The sequence below is a fragment of the Canis lupus genome, chromosome 29 (genome assembly GCF_048164855.1).
Source record: "Canis lupus baileyi chromosome 29, mCanLup2.hap1, whole genome shotgun sequence".
Classification (NCBI taxonomy): Eukaryota; Metazoa; Chordata; class Mammalia; order Carnivora; family Canidae; genus Canis; species Canis lupus.
The window spans coordinates 16,519,938-16,539,133 of record NC_132866.1 but is presented as its reverse complement, the minus strand read 5'-3'; the positions used below and the strand labels follow the sequence as shown (position 1 = coordinate 16,539,133).

Here is a 19,196-nt window from a genome sequence, read left to right as displayed (position 1 = left end):
TTTCTTTATCCTCCAGTCTAAGTCACATTTGACCTTTTACAGAAAATACATTTAAAAGACCGATTCATAAATATTTTGCAATTAAAATATGAAATATACATTAGTTTGAAGTTTTATATAGTCGATCTGGTATACAATGAACACTTTATTAAAATGCATAATTAAGAGTTCACTCTACCCTAAAACCTTACTAGGTGGGACTAATTAAGGCAGAAATGCTGGTTTGATTTGCAGATATTAATTTTTTTTAGAATTTTGTTTTGTTTTTAAAAGATTTTATTTATTTATTCATGAGAGACACAGAAGGAGAGAGATGGGGCAGAGACACAGGCAGAGGGAGAAGCAGGCTCCATGCAGGGAGCCCAACATGGGACTTGATCCCTGGTCTCCAGGATCTTCTGCCGTGGGCTGAAGGCGGCACTAACCGCTGAGCCACCCGGGCTGCCCTAGAATTTTGTTTTGAGTAACTCCAGTGACTGTTATTAGTCATTAACTGTTATTATTCACTTAATTCCACCCAACTTTGGCTTTCAGTTTCTATAAACTGTTTCCAAATACTCGCTTTGAGATATAATTTAGTGGCTGCATTTACTTATAAATAATAAACTCATTATCTTTGTTTTTCTAAATTGGTAAATAGAGATACTGTACTTTAAATTTTAAGAAAAATCTTTATAGTGCATAGTTAAAATTGTAAGTCATGCTCAAGTAATTATAAATTCTGATTTACAAAAGTACAGATTAATGAGATTCCATTTTTCTTTGGAGGGAAGGGAATACATTCTTCATCAATATTAATGTTGCTTCCATGAAATCTATAATAGTGCATTTTGCTTAACTTTGCATTTAAAGTATTTTGTATTTAAGGTCTTATTCAAATCCAGAGCACTTTAGTTCTTATGAAATTGGCTTAGGCATTTTGTATGTTTATATTTTAACACTTTGCTCCTTTTTGAGTTTAGTCCTGTCTCGAAATTCTTAAGATTGAGTTTCATTCTCAAAGCTCATTTGAACCTGATTGTGTCCTCTTAATATCTGATATTTACTCTTGTTTTTTCCTAAATGTGTTGGATCTTGCTTTCTTTCACACACAGACTATTTCACTATTTCTGAAAGAATCTAGTCACTTTTTTTTTTACTATATTTGCATACTGCCCCATAATAGCATCTTTCCCATTTTACCCCAACCCCTCATCCCTTCCTTAGAAGTAATACTGGTTTACATACATTTCAATGGAAAGTTTTAGATGATTATCCTTGCCTTTTCCTTTAATCATGATAATTTATTTTGTGTAAATTTCAGGATTAGAATGGCTGAACACAGAAGAGCCTCTTTCTGTCTACAAGGATCTGTGTGGAAAAGTAGTCATCCTTGATTTCTTCACCTACTGCTGCATAAACTGTATTCACCTATTGCCTGATCTTCATACATTAGAACACACATACTCTGATGAAGGTATCTGCCCTTTAATTGGTTTCTAACAGACTGTCCTGGCATAGGCACTGGAGCTGACTCATTTGCTCATAGGAAAATGAACATTTGGCAAGACTTCAATGGTTCTAAAAGTAATTTGTAATCTATGATTTAAGGACTTCATGTACCTTCTCATGAAGAGTTAAGCTTAGTGATAATGGTTTGCCTTCCTAAAGAACCAGCATTTAGTACATTTTTTCCCTAAGGTTAAGGACATAATTTACTTTCTTATGATCAAGTATTTTTAAAAGTTCATTTTGTATATTTAGACTTACCTAAATTTTTCCTATGAGAAAATGAAACTTGTGACTCTAATCTTACACTCTTCTCACTAAGATATAAAGGTTTGAAGTTCTTATTAGGAAATGTGATTAGGCTTCCTTTAATTTCAGATGACATGAACTACAGTGGAATGCCAAATATTATAGCAGATACTTTTTCTGTGACCCTGCTTTATTAAAAAATGATTTAGAAAGGTTAATGTTTTCCAAAGCACACTAGGAAATCCTCTTTTATGGTATTACAAATTCTGAAGATGTAAGAGATTACTTAGTATTTGCTTTAGAACTTTGAAATATTTTCAGATCTTTTTTCTCTTGTTTTCTTTCTGAAAAGGAGAGCATATGGGGTGAATGCAACTAATTAAAGGTTCCATTTAATTAGTCTTAAATGAATTGAAGCTCCACAGTTGGAATGATAAAAAGAAGAGGGGATCAATGATCTTAGAGTAAAAATGAGAATGGAGCATTGAAAGATAACTTAGTTTTTAAAAAGGAGTAATTTTTATTTTTAATTTATTTTTATTTTTTTTAATTTTTTTTTTTAAAGGAGTAATTTTTAAAAAGGGGTAATAGATTAAAATCTTCAGTACGAGTAGAACCCCTGATGCTTGTAAATTGTAATACATTCTCTCTTGAAATTGCCAGTGAGATTTATCAAGAACTCCGGTATTCCTGGTAGTTAAGTCATGTTTTCATAAATTTATCTGTATTAATTTGAGAAATAAGAGTATCTCATTACCTCCTGGTTTTGGATGCCTATGTGTCTTGGTCAAGCTCATGTAAGTAAGTGCATTTATTGAACATGTAGTATGTGCAGGGTACTCTGAACTGCCGAGGAAATATGTAACAGGAGTTGAATAAAAAGCATTATGGAACTTGAAGAAAGGAGGAATTCACTTTGCCTAGAAGCATTGGAAAAGATTTCTCAGAGGGGGAAACAGTTAAGCTGGAACTTGAAAAATGTGAGGAAGTAACAGGTAAATAAGCAGGGAAGCATGGAAGAGTAGGCTTCTTGGGGAGAGGTTAGGGTTAGGGTTCAGTGTGGCAGCATTGTAGCGACTTCTGGGTAGGTGGGTTAGGTTCTGACCAGTTGTGAAAGGTTTTATTATTAAGAATGAACATTTCTTAATAGCTTAGCCTTTGTCTTCCATTGAAGATACAGAGAGATATTTAAGGTTGTTTTTGATTTGTTACAGCAAATTGTGACAAAAAACTATTTTACATACAAATACACTTCTGAGAAGTAAGATACTTGAAGTGATCTCAACACTATAACGTCAAGGAAACATTATTTCAGTAATGTGCTACTTTATGAAAAAGCTGGAAACATAGAAATATTTTTATATTACAAGGACCCATTTCAAGAAGTTCTTAAATTTGCTTCACGTGTGGGATTAACCAATTAAGTTAACCAACTACAGTCTTCTGGAGATTATCTTAAATATGGTCAATTAACTTAATCGTTTGGTAATGCTGGTAAAATAGAAATATTTTATATTTTTAAAAATATACATTCAATTCATATACACAAAAGCAGGTATACCCAGAGATTATCACATAAAAGTTCAATAAGCTGTCACTAAGTTATTTTGCTTTCTTACAGCAATGTATCTTGTATCATTACTATCTACTATGTTTCTGAACGTTTTTGCAGCAATGTTAATAGTTCTTGAAGTGACATTCAGCAGCCTATTTTAAATTCCTTGGAATATTCAGTTCATTTTATCAGCCAGAAATGCTCAGCTAAGTGAGGAAGTGCTTATTAATTCTAAAACAGCCTGAAAATGATCCAAATTAATACCCAGTCTCTTTCCTTTGTAAAACAGCCTTTAAAATCAAATTTGTAATGGTGACCAGTATCATTTTCACAATGGCAGGAGACATTATAAATGCAGAGCCAAAGTAAAAAGATATTTAATAGTAATGAATGGTTCTGGTCTTTAGATATTTAAGGATGTAGCTGTGCCCAAAGCTTGTTATTAATAATGATTTAGCACGTTAACATTAAACGGACTGGTACCTCAGGTTTTAGGATTTTTTTTTTTCTGTTTCTACTCGTGAGTTTATAATTTGTCTTTTTATACTAGATGCATCAATGGTATGTTATTATGTAATACCCAAATTTAGCACAATGGCTATTAAGGAAAGGTACTCTTGAGTTATAAGAAAACATCTATTAGGAACATGACATATTTTAAAATGTGACTGCTAGGTATATGTTAATGTATAATTAAATCAGACTTTTTTTTAAGGATTTTATTTATTTATTTATGAGAGACACAGAGAGAGGCAGAGACATAGGCAGACGGAGAAGCAGGCTCCCTGTGAGGAGCCTGATGGATTAGATCCCAGGACCCCGGGATCACGACCTGAGCCAAAGGCAGATGCTCAACCACTGAACCACCTAGGTGCCCCTGATTAAATCAGACTTAACCCAATGCCATGGTACTACAGGATAATTGCTGGTACTCTCACTATGTAGTAGATACATTTTTCTGTTTTATACTTTTTAAAAAATTAGAATGCAGTTCTAATTTTATAATGAAACTAAACCTTTCAGTGAGTCCATTTATAATTCGATTGTCAAAGTTCCCAGTACCATCCCCAGGTTCCTTAATTCTTTAGGAGGACTCGCAGCTCTAACTTGATATAGCTAAAGGATACAAAGTGAAAGCAGCAAAGGGAAAAGATGCTTGGGTGAGGCTAAGTTCAGAGGAGACAAAACATAGGCTTCCTCCTCTCTTAGTGGAATCATACAAAACAACTTAATTCCCTAGCAAGGAGTTGTTACAGCACATTTGAAATGTTACCAGGGACTCTCATTAGAGACTCAGCAACCAAGGTTTTTATTGGGGACTGCCTAAATAGGCAGCTTCTGCCTGGTGGTATGTAGGGAAAATTCTAGAGTCCCACAAGGAAAGTAAGTGTTCAGCATAAACCATATGATTTGTACGACCAGTTTAGAGGTAATGAGTCGCTCTTATCTGTTCAGGGAATGGCGAGAACCCTCCTGAAATCCAGGCAAAGGCCAGCCATATAAGCAGGCCTTCGAAAGAGTACCAGTCAGGCATGCTATGTTAATTCTCATCTGCATACATTTTATATTTTTTTTTGCAGCAGTCCATATATTATTTTGTTTTTAAATAGATGAAGTATGGGCAGCTGGGTGGCTCAGCAGTTTAGCGGTGCCTTCAGCCCAGGGCGTGATCCTGGAGACCCAGGATCGGGTCCCACGTTGAACTCCCTGCATGGAGCCTGCTTCTCCCTCTGCCTGTGTCTCTGCCTCTCTCTCTCTCTCTGTGTCTCTCATAAATAAATAAAAATCTTAAAAAAAATAAGTAGCTGAATTATGATGGGAATATTGGTCCATTTATGACAGACTAGTTCTAGGATGTTTCAGGAGAGACACAGGGCAATGTAAGTTTTTGAAATTCCAAAAAAAAATTCAAATTTGTTTGGCTCTTTGCTTTAGTGTTCAGGGATTCTGATCGTTTCATGTTTCCATTGTTTTTTAGTATGAAACCTAAATTCCTACCTCTGCATATGCTTCTCTTCTTCCCTCGGGGTGTTCTAGCCTTAGTTCCTCAGGGTCACTGTTCCTCTTGACTTGACTCAGTGATCACTCTGCTTGGAATACCCTTATGCTTTCTTGCTTAGTAAAGTATCATGTTTGTCTTTTAGATCTTAGAATGTCTCCATTTATAATTTTGTAACATGTAAAACTCAACTGTTTTCAATCCTTGTATTTAACTAGGTTATTATAGTGTTTGTGATTAAACTATGCTTTCTACTATATATTATTATAAATATAACAATTTTGTATATATTGCTATATACAATTGTAATCTAGTACAATTCTATATATCTACATCTCTCTGAAAATAAGACCTTTGAAGCTTTTAAAATGATTTTTTGAATTTGTTATTACTAATATTTTATAAGCAGTTATTTTATATGGCTTCTTCCCTCCTCCCTCCCTCTTTTCCTCCCTCCTTCTGTCTCTTCCTTTCCTTCCATATTTTATTGATCCCTGTGCTGGCAAAAGATTCATAAAGTGAAGAATCTTTTACATTCTATTTTTTATTGTGTACGATTAACAGGAAAAAGCAAAATTTTTTAAAAATCTCTATATTTTAAGATTGACACTAAAAATGTGAGGCATCGTTACTTAGCAGTTGTCTTTGTAGATTAATATAGATGTTCTATTTAGACAATAGGATATGGTCTATATATTATATAAATACATGAATTTCTTCACTATTCATGTCCTATCTATTCATTGTTTTATTTTCTACTATGTACTAAGCACTGTGCTAGTGAAAAATAAAACATGCATTATCCCTAAATAATGATTAGGAATTACAGTCTTGTTAACTGGGGCAAGACTTATAATCAAATACTCACAAATATTTTTATAATTTCTGATTAGTGCTAAGAAGGAAAATCATAGGGTGCTATGAAAACAAATAATGGAGTTTAATCTGGAGAAATTAAGGCTTTCTTAAGAGTAAAAATTGAGTTTGAGGTCTAAAAGAAGTGTAGCTTTACTAGATGAGAAAGGGTGAAGAACCACCCTTTCCAGGCTGAAGGAGCATTGTGTGTTAAGCATCAAAGCAAGAGGAGTAATGATATTCTGGAGGAACTGAAGGAAGGCCAGGTTATTATAACACCCTGAGGGGAGGGGTGAAAAGGGGTAGAGAACATGCTGGAGAGATGAGATTTGGTTTTTATACAAAGGACAGTGGAAGATTTTCTAGAAGAGGTGACATGATGAGATTTGTGTTTGTTTAAAGATTAGTTCCACTCCCAGGTGGATAACTAATTAGTGGACGAGAGTGGATACAACAGATCTGTGACAAGTCTATTGTGCTCCCTGTGTGACATGATAATAGCGTGAAACTAGTTATAGAGAGATAAGATTAATAGGATTTGATCATGGATTAAATATGGATGGTGAAAGAAGGCTCTTTGGTTATTACAGAGATATCCTAGGTAGGTTTTTGGCTTATATAATTGGACAGATGTTAGTGCCATTCAGTAGAAGGAAACACGATAGAAAGGACAGCTTTGGAGGGGGACGTCATGAGTTTATTTTAAATTATCTGTGAGACTTGCACTTCATTCTCCATGTGACTTCCATTGCTCTGAAGGATAATCTAAAAAAATCCTTTAAATGACTTACAAGGTCGATCCTATCTATAGGTTTATTCTTTTTTGACCCACACTCCCCTTCGTTGTCTGTGCTTAGTCAGCTATTTCAGTCTCTTCGTTCATGCACTCTTTTTTGCATGTGTTGTTTTCTCTCCATGGATCTCCTTCCTTATGCTCTTCATCTAGTTAACACCTTTTCACAGTTCCCATCTCCCCATAATCTTTACTTCTTCAAAGAGGTGTTGGGTATGTTTATCAGAAGGAATATATATATGTATATTTTGAAGTAATAATGTATTATGATATATACACACACTATATGTATCACACATGTAAAATATATAGATATTTGACTTACAGATTCTTAATTTATTGGGTTATAATCATCACCATCATTATTTTAGATGTTCATATTGTCCCTCTTTGACAAATGGAATCCTCTTTAGGCTATCACTGATGTCCTTTTGACATGTCCTTATCATTTTTTGAGCCCTTCCTTACTTGTCACAACACAATATTTAAAGGCTCCTCTTGTACTTTCCCAGCCCCTTCCCTGAATCAGCCATTTCTCCAGGGAGCTTTGATTCCTTTAGTATTAAATATTGGGAATGGTTTTGAGAAACCAAGATCCTGTGTTTATTGCCACTGGGATGTCTTTGCTTCTGGTCACTCTCAACTAAATTTAAAATTTACTTAGACTAGTCCTCCCCACTCTCCATGAAGTTATGTTATTCATTTGAAGTACAACTAGATACATTTGTTTATATTTTTAATTTTGGTTTTGAAGATATAAAATTTAAATATGGTCCTGAAAGTCAGAACCATACAGAAAGTATAGTTCCATCTACTCATCTCTTCTGTTTCCCTTTTCCTTTTCTTTACATCCCATTCTTCCATTCTATTGTCTCTTTAAAAAAAAAAAAAAATACTAATGGTGACTTACTCTAGAGGTTTTTGTGCATTTTGCTTTTTTAAATATAGCTATGTATCCTGGCAGCCACTCCATATAGAGAACTTCCTGATTATTTTTAATAGCTATGTAGCACCTCTTTGTGTGTGTGTGTGTTGTAATTTATAACAATAAATATTCAGTCATTGTCCTATGTATTGACCATTAGGTTGTTTTCAATATTTAGCACTTACAAACAGCTTTGTGAATATGTCTTTATATCACTGGTGGCATATCTTAAGCGTAAGTTCCTAGAAGAGGGATTGCTGGGTCAAAGTTAAACGCATATAATATAGTTTTACTGGGTATTGCCATATTCTGCACCAGGAGGGTTGGTTGTACTAGTTTGCATTCCTGCTAAGACGGTGTGAAGGGTGCTGCTTTCCCCACTCTTGCTCCAGTAAAATGTATTGACATGGTTTTTAATTTGTACTGATTTAATAGGTGAGAAACTGCATCTTGGTGTAGTTTTATTTATATTTTAAGTAAATCCTACACCCAACATGGGACTCAAACTTATGGTCCTGAGGTCAAGAGTTGCATGCTCTAATGGCTGAGCCAGCCAGGTGCCCCTTGATGTATTTTTAAATTGCATTTTAGAGTGTGATTGAAAATCTTTTCATGCATATTTGTAGCTATTTATTGTAAGTGGGGTTTTGTCTGCCATTATATACTCCAACTGATTATTGTCTAGGTACATAAAAACTATTTGTTTTTATCTGTTAATTTTATATTCTGCTTTCTGAGTCTTTTACCACTTGGTTTAGTTTTATGATTGATTCTCTGTGGTTTCTTGAAAACGCAATATTATCTGCAAAGAATTTTTCCAAATCTTATGTCTATAGTTGATTTCTATTCTCTAATTTGGTTGGCTAAAAACTCCCTCCCACCCCCAAAAAAATAAAAATAAAAACTCCCTCCCAGTTCATTATTTGATAGTAGTAAAGACAGTGGGCATCTTTGCCTTGTTCTTTATCTTATTGGAAATACATATCATTTTTCTCTGTTAAGTAAGAGGCTGGTTTTAGGATTTAGTTTATTTGCTCAGTTAACGAAATATCAGACAAAATTTAAGTAAATTATATCTCAATATAACTGATGTTAAAAACAGGAATCTATCTCTCCTATTTCTGAGTTTGGAGGAGAATGGAAGCCATCTCATTTTGAATCTCTTCACTTATCTCTTCCTCTCCTTTTAAATGTAAAACCAAAAAAGAGTAACTAAAACCACACTTGATCATTCATTCAGTAATACTAGGAGACAAAGAATATCATGGCCCTCAAATTATCTGTAAGTTGAGAAATAAACTGAATTCCATTAAAAGTCCTCTTCCTGCAAGCCTGCAAGTGCTAGAACGGGAATGGGAGAGGCTTAAAAGACTCCATGAAAAAAAGAAGAGTGGCTCAGAGGTCTTGGGCGAGGCATAGAGTAACCTCCTTACCAGTAGAAAGAGAAACTCCAACACTAAGTGCAAAATACTGAACACAGGTTTAGATCATATCACCAGCCCTTGAAAGAGTAGGGGCTTAAGAACGGAAGCCTCAGAGAAGCATTGCTTCTTGTAGGGAATCAGATACAGAGGTGTGATTTTCTTTGAAGATACTACTTCTACTTAAAGTGAATCAATGAATGAGTTGGGAGAGTTAAGGATCTTGCAGAAAACAAAGAGTTATATATATCAATCTCTCCTTCCAACAATGCTATCCAAAAATGAAACTTCACAGAAAAAGGGAACTATCAGAAAAGTGCACTCTCACTCAGCCTAGGAGCCTTGTCCACAAAATGGGTGGGAATATTAAAAAGCAGATCTCATCCATATAAAACTGTAAATAGCTGAAAATGTGATTCAGAGTTGAAATGTAGATTAACTTCTTAAAAATGATCCACAGAATTGACAAAAACTGTAACACATTCCTCTATATTGAATTATATATCCTCAGACATAATTTAGGAGCAATGATAAAAGGATCTTGAATCAGAATTTCGAAAACTAAGAAGGGAATTGTGCCCCACCCCCCACCCCCCTGCCGCCGCTGCCCAAAGAGGTAGGAAATGAGTGGTGATTGAATTCTGAAAAGAAATAAGAAGATCAGAAATATGTAAGAAATAAAGACTAAATTACAAGGTGCCCAAGGGGCAATGAATTCATATAAAAATGTTATAAGGGGCATTGAAGTAAAGCAGAAGGTAAAACAAACTTAGAGAATGAAAATAATCTAAAAAAAAAAAAAAGTAAAAACAGGAAATGATTGACTAGAAAGACAGAGTCCAACATAAGACTGCTTGGAGACTGAAGTCAAAAATCATAACAACTAACTAAAACTAATATGTAAAATTAGAATCCAGTCTTGGATTCCAGAAATAAAAGAAACCTTGAATCTGCATATTGAAAGGAACTACCAGATACCAGGGAAAATTAACACAGAGCAACAGCCCGAGAAGTATCCTACTTGAAACTATTACACTTTAATGATATTTAAAAATTATCTTCAGCGCTTTCAGGAAAAATGATCACTTTTAGAAGCATGTAAATTAGATGGGACAGACTTTATACAAATAACATACAGAGCAAGGCAGTGGTACATTTTCAAGAATCTTATATAGAGAAACTACAAACCAAGGATATTATATCACACCAGCTATCTTTCAAGATTCAGTCAGGGTTATGGAAAACCAGTTTTGAATGTCTAAGAACTCAGAATCACCTGTGAATAGATGCACCTGTGAATCTAATTTCTGGTAAATCTACTTGAGAAACACCTTCTAACCAGGGGTGACTAAGGAAACTGCCAGATGGATGGATGAAGATATCATATATGTGTATTCATGATGAGGAATAATAAAGGATTTATTATAGGCACTTGACCTTGTATAGTTGTAGGAGCTGTATATCTAGTCTACATGTGACTGTTACTTGTGCGTCTGCTGCCTCAACTAGAAGTCAGCAGATCTGGCATTTGAAAAGGAAAGATGGATATGAAATAAGGGAGAGCAAGAGCAGACTGCCACCTGCAAGCATGACCTGGAACCCAGGTAAACTTCAACCTAAATAGTGAGGTGACCAACAGAATTAAGTCGGTGTCCTTTGCTGTGGAGCTAAACATTCATCTGATGCAGGAGTTGGAGAAGCTGAGGGAGGAGATCTGGCAGGAGCTGTGGTACAACTATGGGGTATAGATAGCTCCTATCCCACAACCAGCCACCAAGGTGAGACAGCAGATAAGCTACAAAGTGTGTGAAATGCAGTAGCATGTGGTGCACTGCACCAGTCCTCCAAGCAAAAGAGAATATGGCACCTGCTCTTAAACCTCCGAGTTTGCTCATAAAATCTCTCTTACGGGAGAGGATAAGAACTAAGCCGGGAATAGAATACTGGAAAACGGTTCCATTTTAGCTAAATTGGCAAAATATAAATCTGTCACTGGTGGGTAGAAGAATAATATAAAATCATATAGAGGTAGAAAGAATACAGCTAAAAAGAGGGAAAAAAGAGGGAGAGAATGGGAAACAAAACTATTGATTATTGTATATGTAACAGGTGGGAATTAAAGGATGCCATTTAAAAATGATTGACCAGGGGTGTTTGGATGTCTCAGATGGTTGAGTGACCGACTCTTGGTTTTGCCTCAGTTCAGAATCTCAGGATTGTGAGATCAAGCCCGGTGTCCGGCTCCATGCTCAACATGGAGTTTGCTTGAGATTCTCTCTCTCCCTCTCCCAATGCTACTCCCCTGGCATGTTCTCTCTCGTTCAAATAAATAAGATCTAAAAAAAAGATTGACCAGGTAATAAAAGGTTATGAAAAGTAGAGTTTGATACTTTTAAAAGTGATAAAAAACTTTAAGGCAAAGGTAACCACTAGAATAAAAATACAAACCCTCCTAAAGTCCAAAGAAATTTTTTTAATTAAGTTTTTTATTTTAATTCCAGTATAATTAAGATATAGTAAGTTAGTTTCAGGTATGCAATATAGTGATTCAACAATTCCATACATAGTGTTCATCGTGACAAGTGTACTCTTAAGCCCCATTACCTATTTCACCCATCCTCCCATTCTGCTCCCCTCTGGTAACCGTCAGTTTGTTCTCTATAGTTAAGAGTCTGTATTTTAGTTTGTCTCTTTCTCTCTTTTTTCCTTTGCTCATTTGTTTCTTAATTCCACATGTGAGTGAGATTGTATATTTGTCGTTAACTTACTTCACTTGTCATTATACTCTCTAGCTTCATCCATGTTGTTGCAAATGGCAAAATTTCATGCATTTTTATGACTGAATAATATTTTATATGTATATATCTATCACATCATTTTACTCCCAAAGAAATTTTTTCACAAAAAAGGACACACCATATAGAGAAACATAAACAAATATATATACATAAATTACAATAGAGGATAATATGAAAGAATTGAGATCAGACATACCAATTGTGTCAATAAATGTGAATAAGTTTAACCTCTTCTGGAAAGAAAATATCCATCAATTCCTATTTATTTTCTATTTATATCTTTGTTATTCTTAATCAGGAATAGATGTTGGATTTTGTTTTTCTTTTTTGCACCTCATTAATTCTTGGCTTTATTTTCATTTCTTTCCCTGTGCTTGCTTTTGGTTTGTTTTGTTGTTTTCCTCGATTTTTTTTTTAAATTTTCATTATGATAAGTGTACTCTTTAATCCTGTCACCTATTTCACCCACCTCCCCTCTGATAAACATCAGTTCTCAATAGTTATGAATCTATTTCTTCATTTGTTTCTCTCCTTTTTATCCCTTTGCTCATTTGTCTCAAATTCCACATATGACCGAGATTATATGGTATTTTTCTTTCTCTTATTTCACTTAGCATTTTACTCTCTTAAATATTGCAACTGGCAAGATTTCATTCTTTTTTATGGCTGAATAATATTCCATTGTATGTATATACTACATATTTATCCATTCATTTATGGAAATTTGGGCTGCTTCCATAGTTTGGCTATTGTAAATAATGCTGCAATAAATACAGGGATGCATATATCCCTTTGAATTAGTGTTTGTGTGTTTTGGGGGTAAATACTGGGTAGTGTGATTACTGGCTTGTAGGGTAGTTGTATTTTTAATTTTTTAGGGAACCTCCGTACTGTTTTCCACAGTGGCTGCACCAGTTTGCATTGCCACCAACAGTGCAAGAGGGTTCCTTTTTCTCAACATACTCACCAACATTTGTTTCTAGTGGTATTGATTTTAACTATTCTGGCAGGTATGAGGTGATACCTCTTTGTAGTTTTGATTTGCATTTCGCCGATGATAAATGATGTTGCGCATCTTTTCATGTATCTGTTGGCTATCTAGATGTCTTCTTTGGAAAAATGTTCATGTCTTCTGCCCATTTTTAAATTGGGTTATTTGTTTTGCGGGTGTTGAGTTGTATTTGTTCTTTCTATATTTTTTATCCTGTTTATTGGATGTATCATTTGCAGATATCTTCTCCCATTCAATAAGTTGACTTTCAATTTTGTTGATTATTTCCTTTGCTGTGCAGAAACTTTATTTTGATGTCAAACCAGTAATTTTCATTTTTATTTCTCTTGCCTCAGGAGATATACCTAGAAAAACATTGCTGTGGCTGATGTTAGAGAAATTAACAATTGCCTATGTTCTTGTCAAGGATTTTTAGGGTTTCAGGTTTCACATTTAGGTCTTTAATCCATTTTGAGTTTATTTTTGTGTATGGTGAAAGAAACTGGTCCACTTTCATTATTTTGCATGTAGCTGTCCAGTTTTCCCAGCACCATTTGTTGAAGACACTGTCTTTTCCCCATTGTATAGTCATTCCTCCTTTGTCAAAGATTAATTGAGCATGTAATTATGGGTTTATTTCTGGGTTTCCTTTTCCATTGATCTTTGTGTCTGTTTTTTTGCCAGTACCATACTGTTTTTATTGCTGCCACTTTGTAGTATAACTTGAAGTTTGGAACTGTGTTACCTCTGGTTTTGTTTTTCAAGATAGCTTGGCTGTCATTTTGTGTGGTTTTGTGTGTGTGTATATTTTCCTAGATTTTTATAGCAGGGTGGTTAATTATTTTAATTTTTTATATAAATGTTTAAGACTTTGTTAAGACTATGAATTTCTTCTGTCCGTGCATTAAGTATACCCCTGTAAATTATGATATATAGTATTTTCATTATCATTTTTTTTAGAAATTCTGTAATTTTGACTTCTGTCTCACCTTTCTATCAAGTTGATAGAAAATATTTAAATCTCTAAGTGAAAAGCTATGAGATAATGGAAAATATATATATTGGTCTCTGGCCTGAGTTCCTGGTACAGAGGTCCTAAAACTCTTGTGACTTCCTAAGTGATGAAAACACTAGGTTATCTTTTGTTTTAATATTTGTTGGGGTTTTTTGTGTGTTTTGTTTTGGTTTTTTACCCCAGTTCTTGACAGAGTTCTTGAATCTCTTCGAATTTCCTGGGAGATTAACAGTGTGTTTCATTTGAAGGGACCTTTGGTGGGCTTTCTGGATGGGAGCTGGTCACCAGAAGGAAAGAATAATACATGATAGAAGCTTGGGATTTTCAGCCCACACCCCGTTTTCCGGAGAGGGGGAAAGGGGCTGGAAATGGACTTAATGATCTATAATACTTATGTGATGAAGCCTCCATAAAAATCCCAGAGGTACGGAGTTCAAGAGCCTCCAAGTTGGCAAACATGTGAATGTGCTGGGAGAGTGGAGGCCTTGGTGAGAGCATGGAAGCTCCACCTCCACTCTCAGAACTTGTCCTGTCAGTTGTCCTCTGTCATTTGGATGTTCATCTGCATCCTTTATCATATCTTTTTATAATAAACTGTTAAACATAACTGTTTCCTTGAGTTTTGTGAGCTGTTCTAGCAAATAATTGAATCCAAGTGAAGAGTCAAAGTAATCTCTCAATTGACAAGTCCAACAGAAGTTGAGGATTACCTGGGGACCTATTACTTGTGGTTGGCATCTAAAGTGGCAGAGTTGTCTTGTGCGATTGAGGCCTTAACCAATGGCGTCTGTACTAACTCTGGTTAGTATCAGAATGGAAACAAAGGACACCCACTCTGTTTCACAGATAATTGCCAAATTTGGGAGGGAAACCCCATACTTAGGATGTCAAAGTGTTGTGAGTGTGGTCATATTGTGAGAATAAAGGAGAAACACAAATAGTGTGTTTTTTCTAAACAGAAGACCTTTTGGGGTGCCTCCATGGCTCAATTAGTTTGAGTGACTCTTGATTGCAGCTCAGGTCTTGATCTCAGAGTCATGAGTTTGGGCCTTTTGTTTTTTGTTATTAATATCCAGTTCAACTGTATTGTGGTTAGAGTGTGTTCTTTGTTTCCTTTGTGTGGTTGGTGTTTTTAAATACTCTGTGTATACTTCAGAGGAGAGCAAAATGTATTATCATGGTACAGTTTGATATGTATCAATAAGATCTACCTCACTGTTTATGTTAATTTGGCTTTCTATATATTATTTTTTGTCTACTTGACCTGGTTCACACTGAGAGTAGTGTGTTTCTGCTTTATTGAGTTGCTTTTATTACTTGGTACATGGATATTCATTACTGTTTTATCCTTGTTATGAATGCTTTTTGCATTAAAATGGTTCTTTGTCATTTAATGCTTTTAGGCTTGAAATCTACTTGTCTAGTATTAGGATCAAGACCTTTGTTTTGCTTTTGCTTGCCTGGTGCACATTGGCCTATCCCTTTATTTTTAGCTTTTCTGGTTAACTTTGTTTTAGTTGTATTTCTGATATGCAGAATGTATCCAGATCTTTTTTCTTTTAATGGATGAGTTAAGACCATTCATATTTACTTATCATTATTATGCATAATCATTATATGTATTAGCTTTTATTTGTTGTGTTTCTTAACACAACAAATTTTATTTTACTAATTGCTTTAGTTAGAAAAAGTTGTATTTTTTTTATTGGTTATCTTTGAACTTACAACTTGTAAAAATGATAGTAAACATTTCTTGAGCTTTCACACTATACTAGGTACTATGCTAAATACCTTATAACAGATTATCTCTTTTAATCCTCAAAACTGACCTATGAGGCAGTTACTATTATTTTCCCAATTTTACAAATAAGAAAACTGATGCCCAGAGAGGTTAAGTAACTTGCCCAAAGTAACTCAGCCAGTAGTAAAGCCAGAATTTGATTACAAGGAATAGGACTCCAGAGCTAATGATTTTTGGGGGGGAAAACTTTATTGTTGTATAATTGACACACAGTAAACTGCACATTTTTTAAGTGTATAATCCTTCCCACTCCTCCCCCCCTTCTTCCCAGTGCCTAAGCAAACAGTGATCATTGTGTTGTTTTTGTATGTATCTTCTTTCAAAATGTTTGTGGGTTTTTTTTTTTAATCTCTCATTTATGATGTGTCTTAACATGCTTTTTTTTTAATCCTATTTGGAGTAAATTTCTTCAATTCTTGAACCTCTTAAATTTTGTAAATTTGTATCTTCAGTCAAATTTTGGAAGTTTGGGCATTAATCAAATATTTTTTCTGCCCTCATCTATGATTCCAAATCTACATACATTAGATCTTTTGAAACTGTTCCACAGGTCCCTGAGGTTTTGTTCATTTGTTTTTCAGTCTTTTTTCTTTGTGTTCCTTAGATTGGATAATTTCCATTGAGTTTATCCAGTGAATTTATTTTAAATAGGTATTTTTGAATTCAAATATTTTCATTTAGTTCTTTTTTATAATTTCTGTTTGTATTTCCTATCTTTTGATTCATTTCAAGTGTGTTTTTCTTTACCTCATGGAACATAGTTATAGTTCCTTTAAAATCTTTTTCTTCTAATTCATACTTCTTTATTTTGGTGCTGGTATCTGTCACTTGTTTTCATTGGCCTTCAGCTTTGCTGGTTGAATGTCTAAGTTCTAAGTTCTGTCTCCTCTTTTATCAGCTCTGCTCTCCTTTCATCAGCTCAGCAATTCAATTCTCCATATTTTAAGCTTTGGCTGTGTTTTTGCAGGCCTGCCTCACAAGTGGTGTATAGTTTAGGAGTTAAGCCAAGATAGTGTTCATACTCAGAAACGGGGAGCCCCCTTCTCAGCTCTCTTCCCTTTGGGGTTCCCACCACATCCTTCAGTCTTGCTGGCTCCTTGGGCCAGAAAGAGGTTTCCATTGTTTTCACCACCCTCATTGCTTCCTGACTGGGGCCTACCTCGGTGTAAAGCCATGAAGTGGAAAAAAACATTGGAAACTCCCCTTCAGGGTTTGCTTCTTCACGTTTTGACCCCTTGTTAGCAATGTACCTGCTTTTGTGTATTTTCTGGGTCATTAGGCAGGGGTATGTGTACATGTGTGATGTTTTGTTGGGAGTTAATAGTTGCAAATGGAAGAATGAGCTATCAGGAAATTAAACCCCCCAATTTGCATGGTTTTATTTTTTCTTTATGCTGATGTGCATGGTTTTTGATGAGTGTGTTGGGGAATTATAATTTACATAGCCATTATTACCTGTGTTACCTTGGTAGTCAATATTGAGTTTTTTCTCTGAATCCAAACACTTTTTACTTTTTTTCCTATATCTTTTTGACATACTATGTTGATTAGGTAAAAGAAGTATCTTGTTCTTTGTTTTTAGCAGTTCTGCTATCTACAATTCAGGCTTGTTTTAAGAACTATATAATAGGAGTTTTAATAAATCAAAGACCTTATATTATAGAAACATCTTGTTTATATTTGTTCCATTAATCTGTAATGTAGGTAGGCCAGAAAAATCTAAGAGGATAATATAATGATAAATATTAGCAAAAAATAGTCATAGTCACTATGAATTTCAATGGCACTTATAATAGGTAGGGGATAATAAAAATATTTCACAGGCACTTATAATAGGTAGGGGATAATAACAATATTTCAGTATCTTCATAAGAAATTAATGTGTTTTTTAAAAATTAAGACACAAAGAGGTTCAGTCCTGAAATAACCACATGATTTTGATCACATATATTTTTACATAGTTACCAAGACTGTCACGAGATTTAGATGTTAATTTTTTATGCATGTGTTTATTTTTTTTTTAAGATTTATCTATTTATTTATTAGAGACACAGAGAGAGTCAGAGACACAGGCAGAGGGAGAAGCAGGCCCCATGCAGGGAGCCCGACGTGGGACTTGATCCCGGGTCTTCAGGATCACACCCTGGGCTGAAGGCGACGCTAAACTGCTGAGACACCGGGGCTGCCCTATGCATGTGTTTAAATGCAGTTGAAGACACTATTTTAGGTCTGCCTTTAAAAAAAAAAAGGCAAAACAAAACTCTTGTAGTGTTTATTAATGACTCATAACCTAATGTATGGATGATGACATTCAAACTTTAATACTTCCTAATGTTTAACTTATAATTTTTCCCATTTAGATGGTCTTCTGATTGTTGGTGTTCACTCAGCTAAATTTCCAAATGAAAAAGTCCTGGATAACATTAAGAGCGCTGTTCTTCGATACAACATCACTCACCCTGTGGTTAATGATGCAGATGCCAGTCTTTGGCAAGAACTAGAAGTTTCCTGCTGGCCAACTCTGGTCATACTTGGACCCCGTGGAAATATGTTGTTTTCTTTGATCGGAGAGGGACACAAAGATAAATTATTTTTATATACTTCCATAGCTTTAAAGTATTATAAAGACAGGGGACAGATCAGAGATAATAAAATTGAAATAAAACTCTATAAAGATTCATTGCCACCTTCACCATTGCTGTTTCCTGGCAAAGTAACAGTGGACCATGTTTCTAATAGATTGGTAATAGCAGACACTGGACATCATAGAATTTTGGTCGTCTGGAAGAATGGACAAATTCAATACATCATTGGAGGTAAAGTTTGCATCTAATTGTGATACGTAATATATTTTATAGTAAAAAAAATAGCTTGAGGAAGTGTATTAAAATTGAAATTTATCACCCTGGTTTTAGATCTAAAACAGGCTTTTATTGATATCTACATAGTTAATAAAATCTGTTAAGTACATTCTTATTAATCCTGCTTACTCAGGCTGAATTGACATCTAGTAACATAATAGCAAAGAGAAAAGTAATTCATCTCTTTGCAGTCCTGCTTTAATAACATATGCAGCATTAGTACTAAAGTAGGCGTATCTGCATTCCTAATGCAAATAAACTAGTCTTTTTTTTTTTTTTTTTTTTAAGATTTTATCCATCTGTTCATGAGAGACACAAAGAGAGAGGGAGAGAGGCAGAGACATAGGCAGAAGGAGTAGGCTCCCTGCAAGGAGCCAGATGTGAGACTGCATCCTGGATTCTGGGATCACGTCCTGAGCTGAAAGCAGATGTTCAACCACTGAGC

The 19,196-nt window shown here is 34.8% G+C and overlaps 1 protein-coding gene across 9 annotated transcripts in view; it reads left to right on the top strand.

Annotated features, from left to right (window-relative positions):
• Window positions 1-19,196, top strand: part of NHLRC2 (NHL repeat containing 2) — a 64,987-nt gene that overhangs the window by 2,090 nt on the left and 43,701 nt on the right. For 8 of the 9 annotated variants that reach the window (XR_012020563.1, XR_012020564.1, XM_072805240.1 and 5 more), the window contains exons 2-3: window positions 1,304-1,456; window positions 18,251-18,706. Coding sequence is in view for 7 of the 9 variants with exons in the window: in XM_072805240.1 (XP_072661341.1) it covers window positions 1,304-1,456; window positions 18,251-18,706 (609 nt within the window). In the remaining 2 variants the exon portion in view is untranslated. The remainder of the gene's footprint in view (window positions 1-1,303; window positions 1,457-18,250; window positions 18,707-19,196) is intronic. The other variant, XM_072805239.1, reaches the window with a different exon arrangement.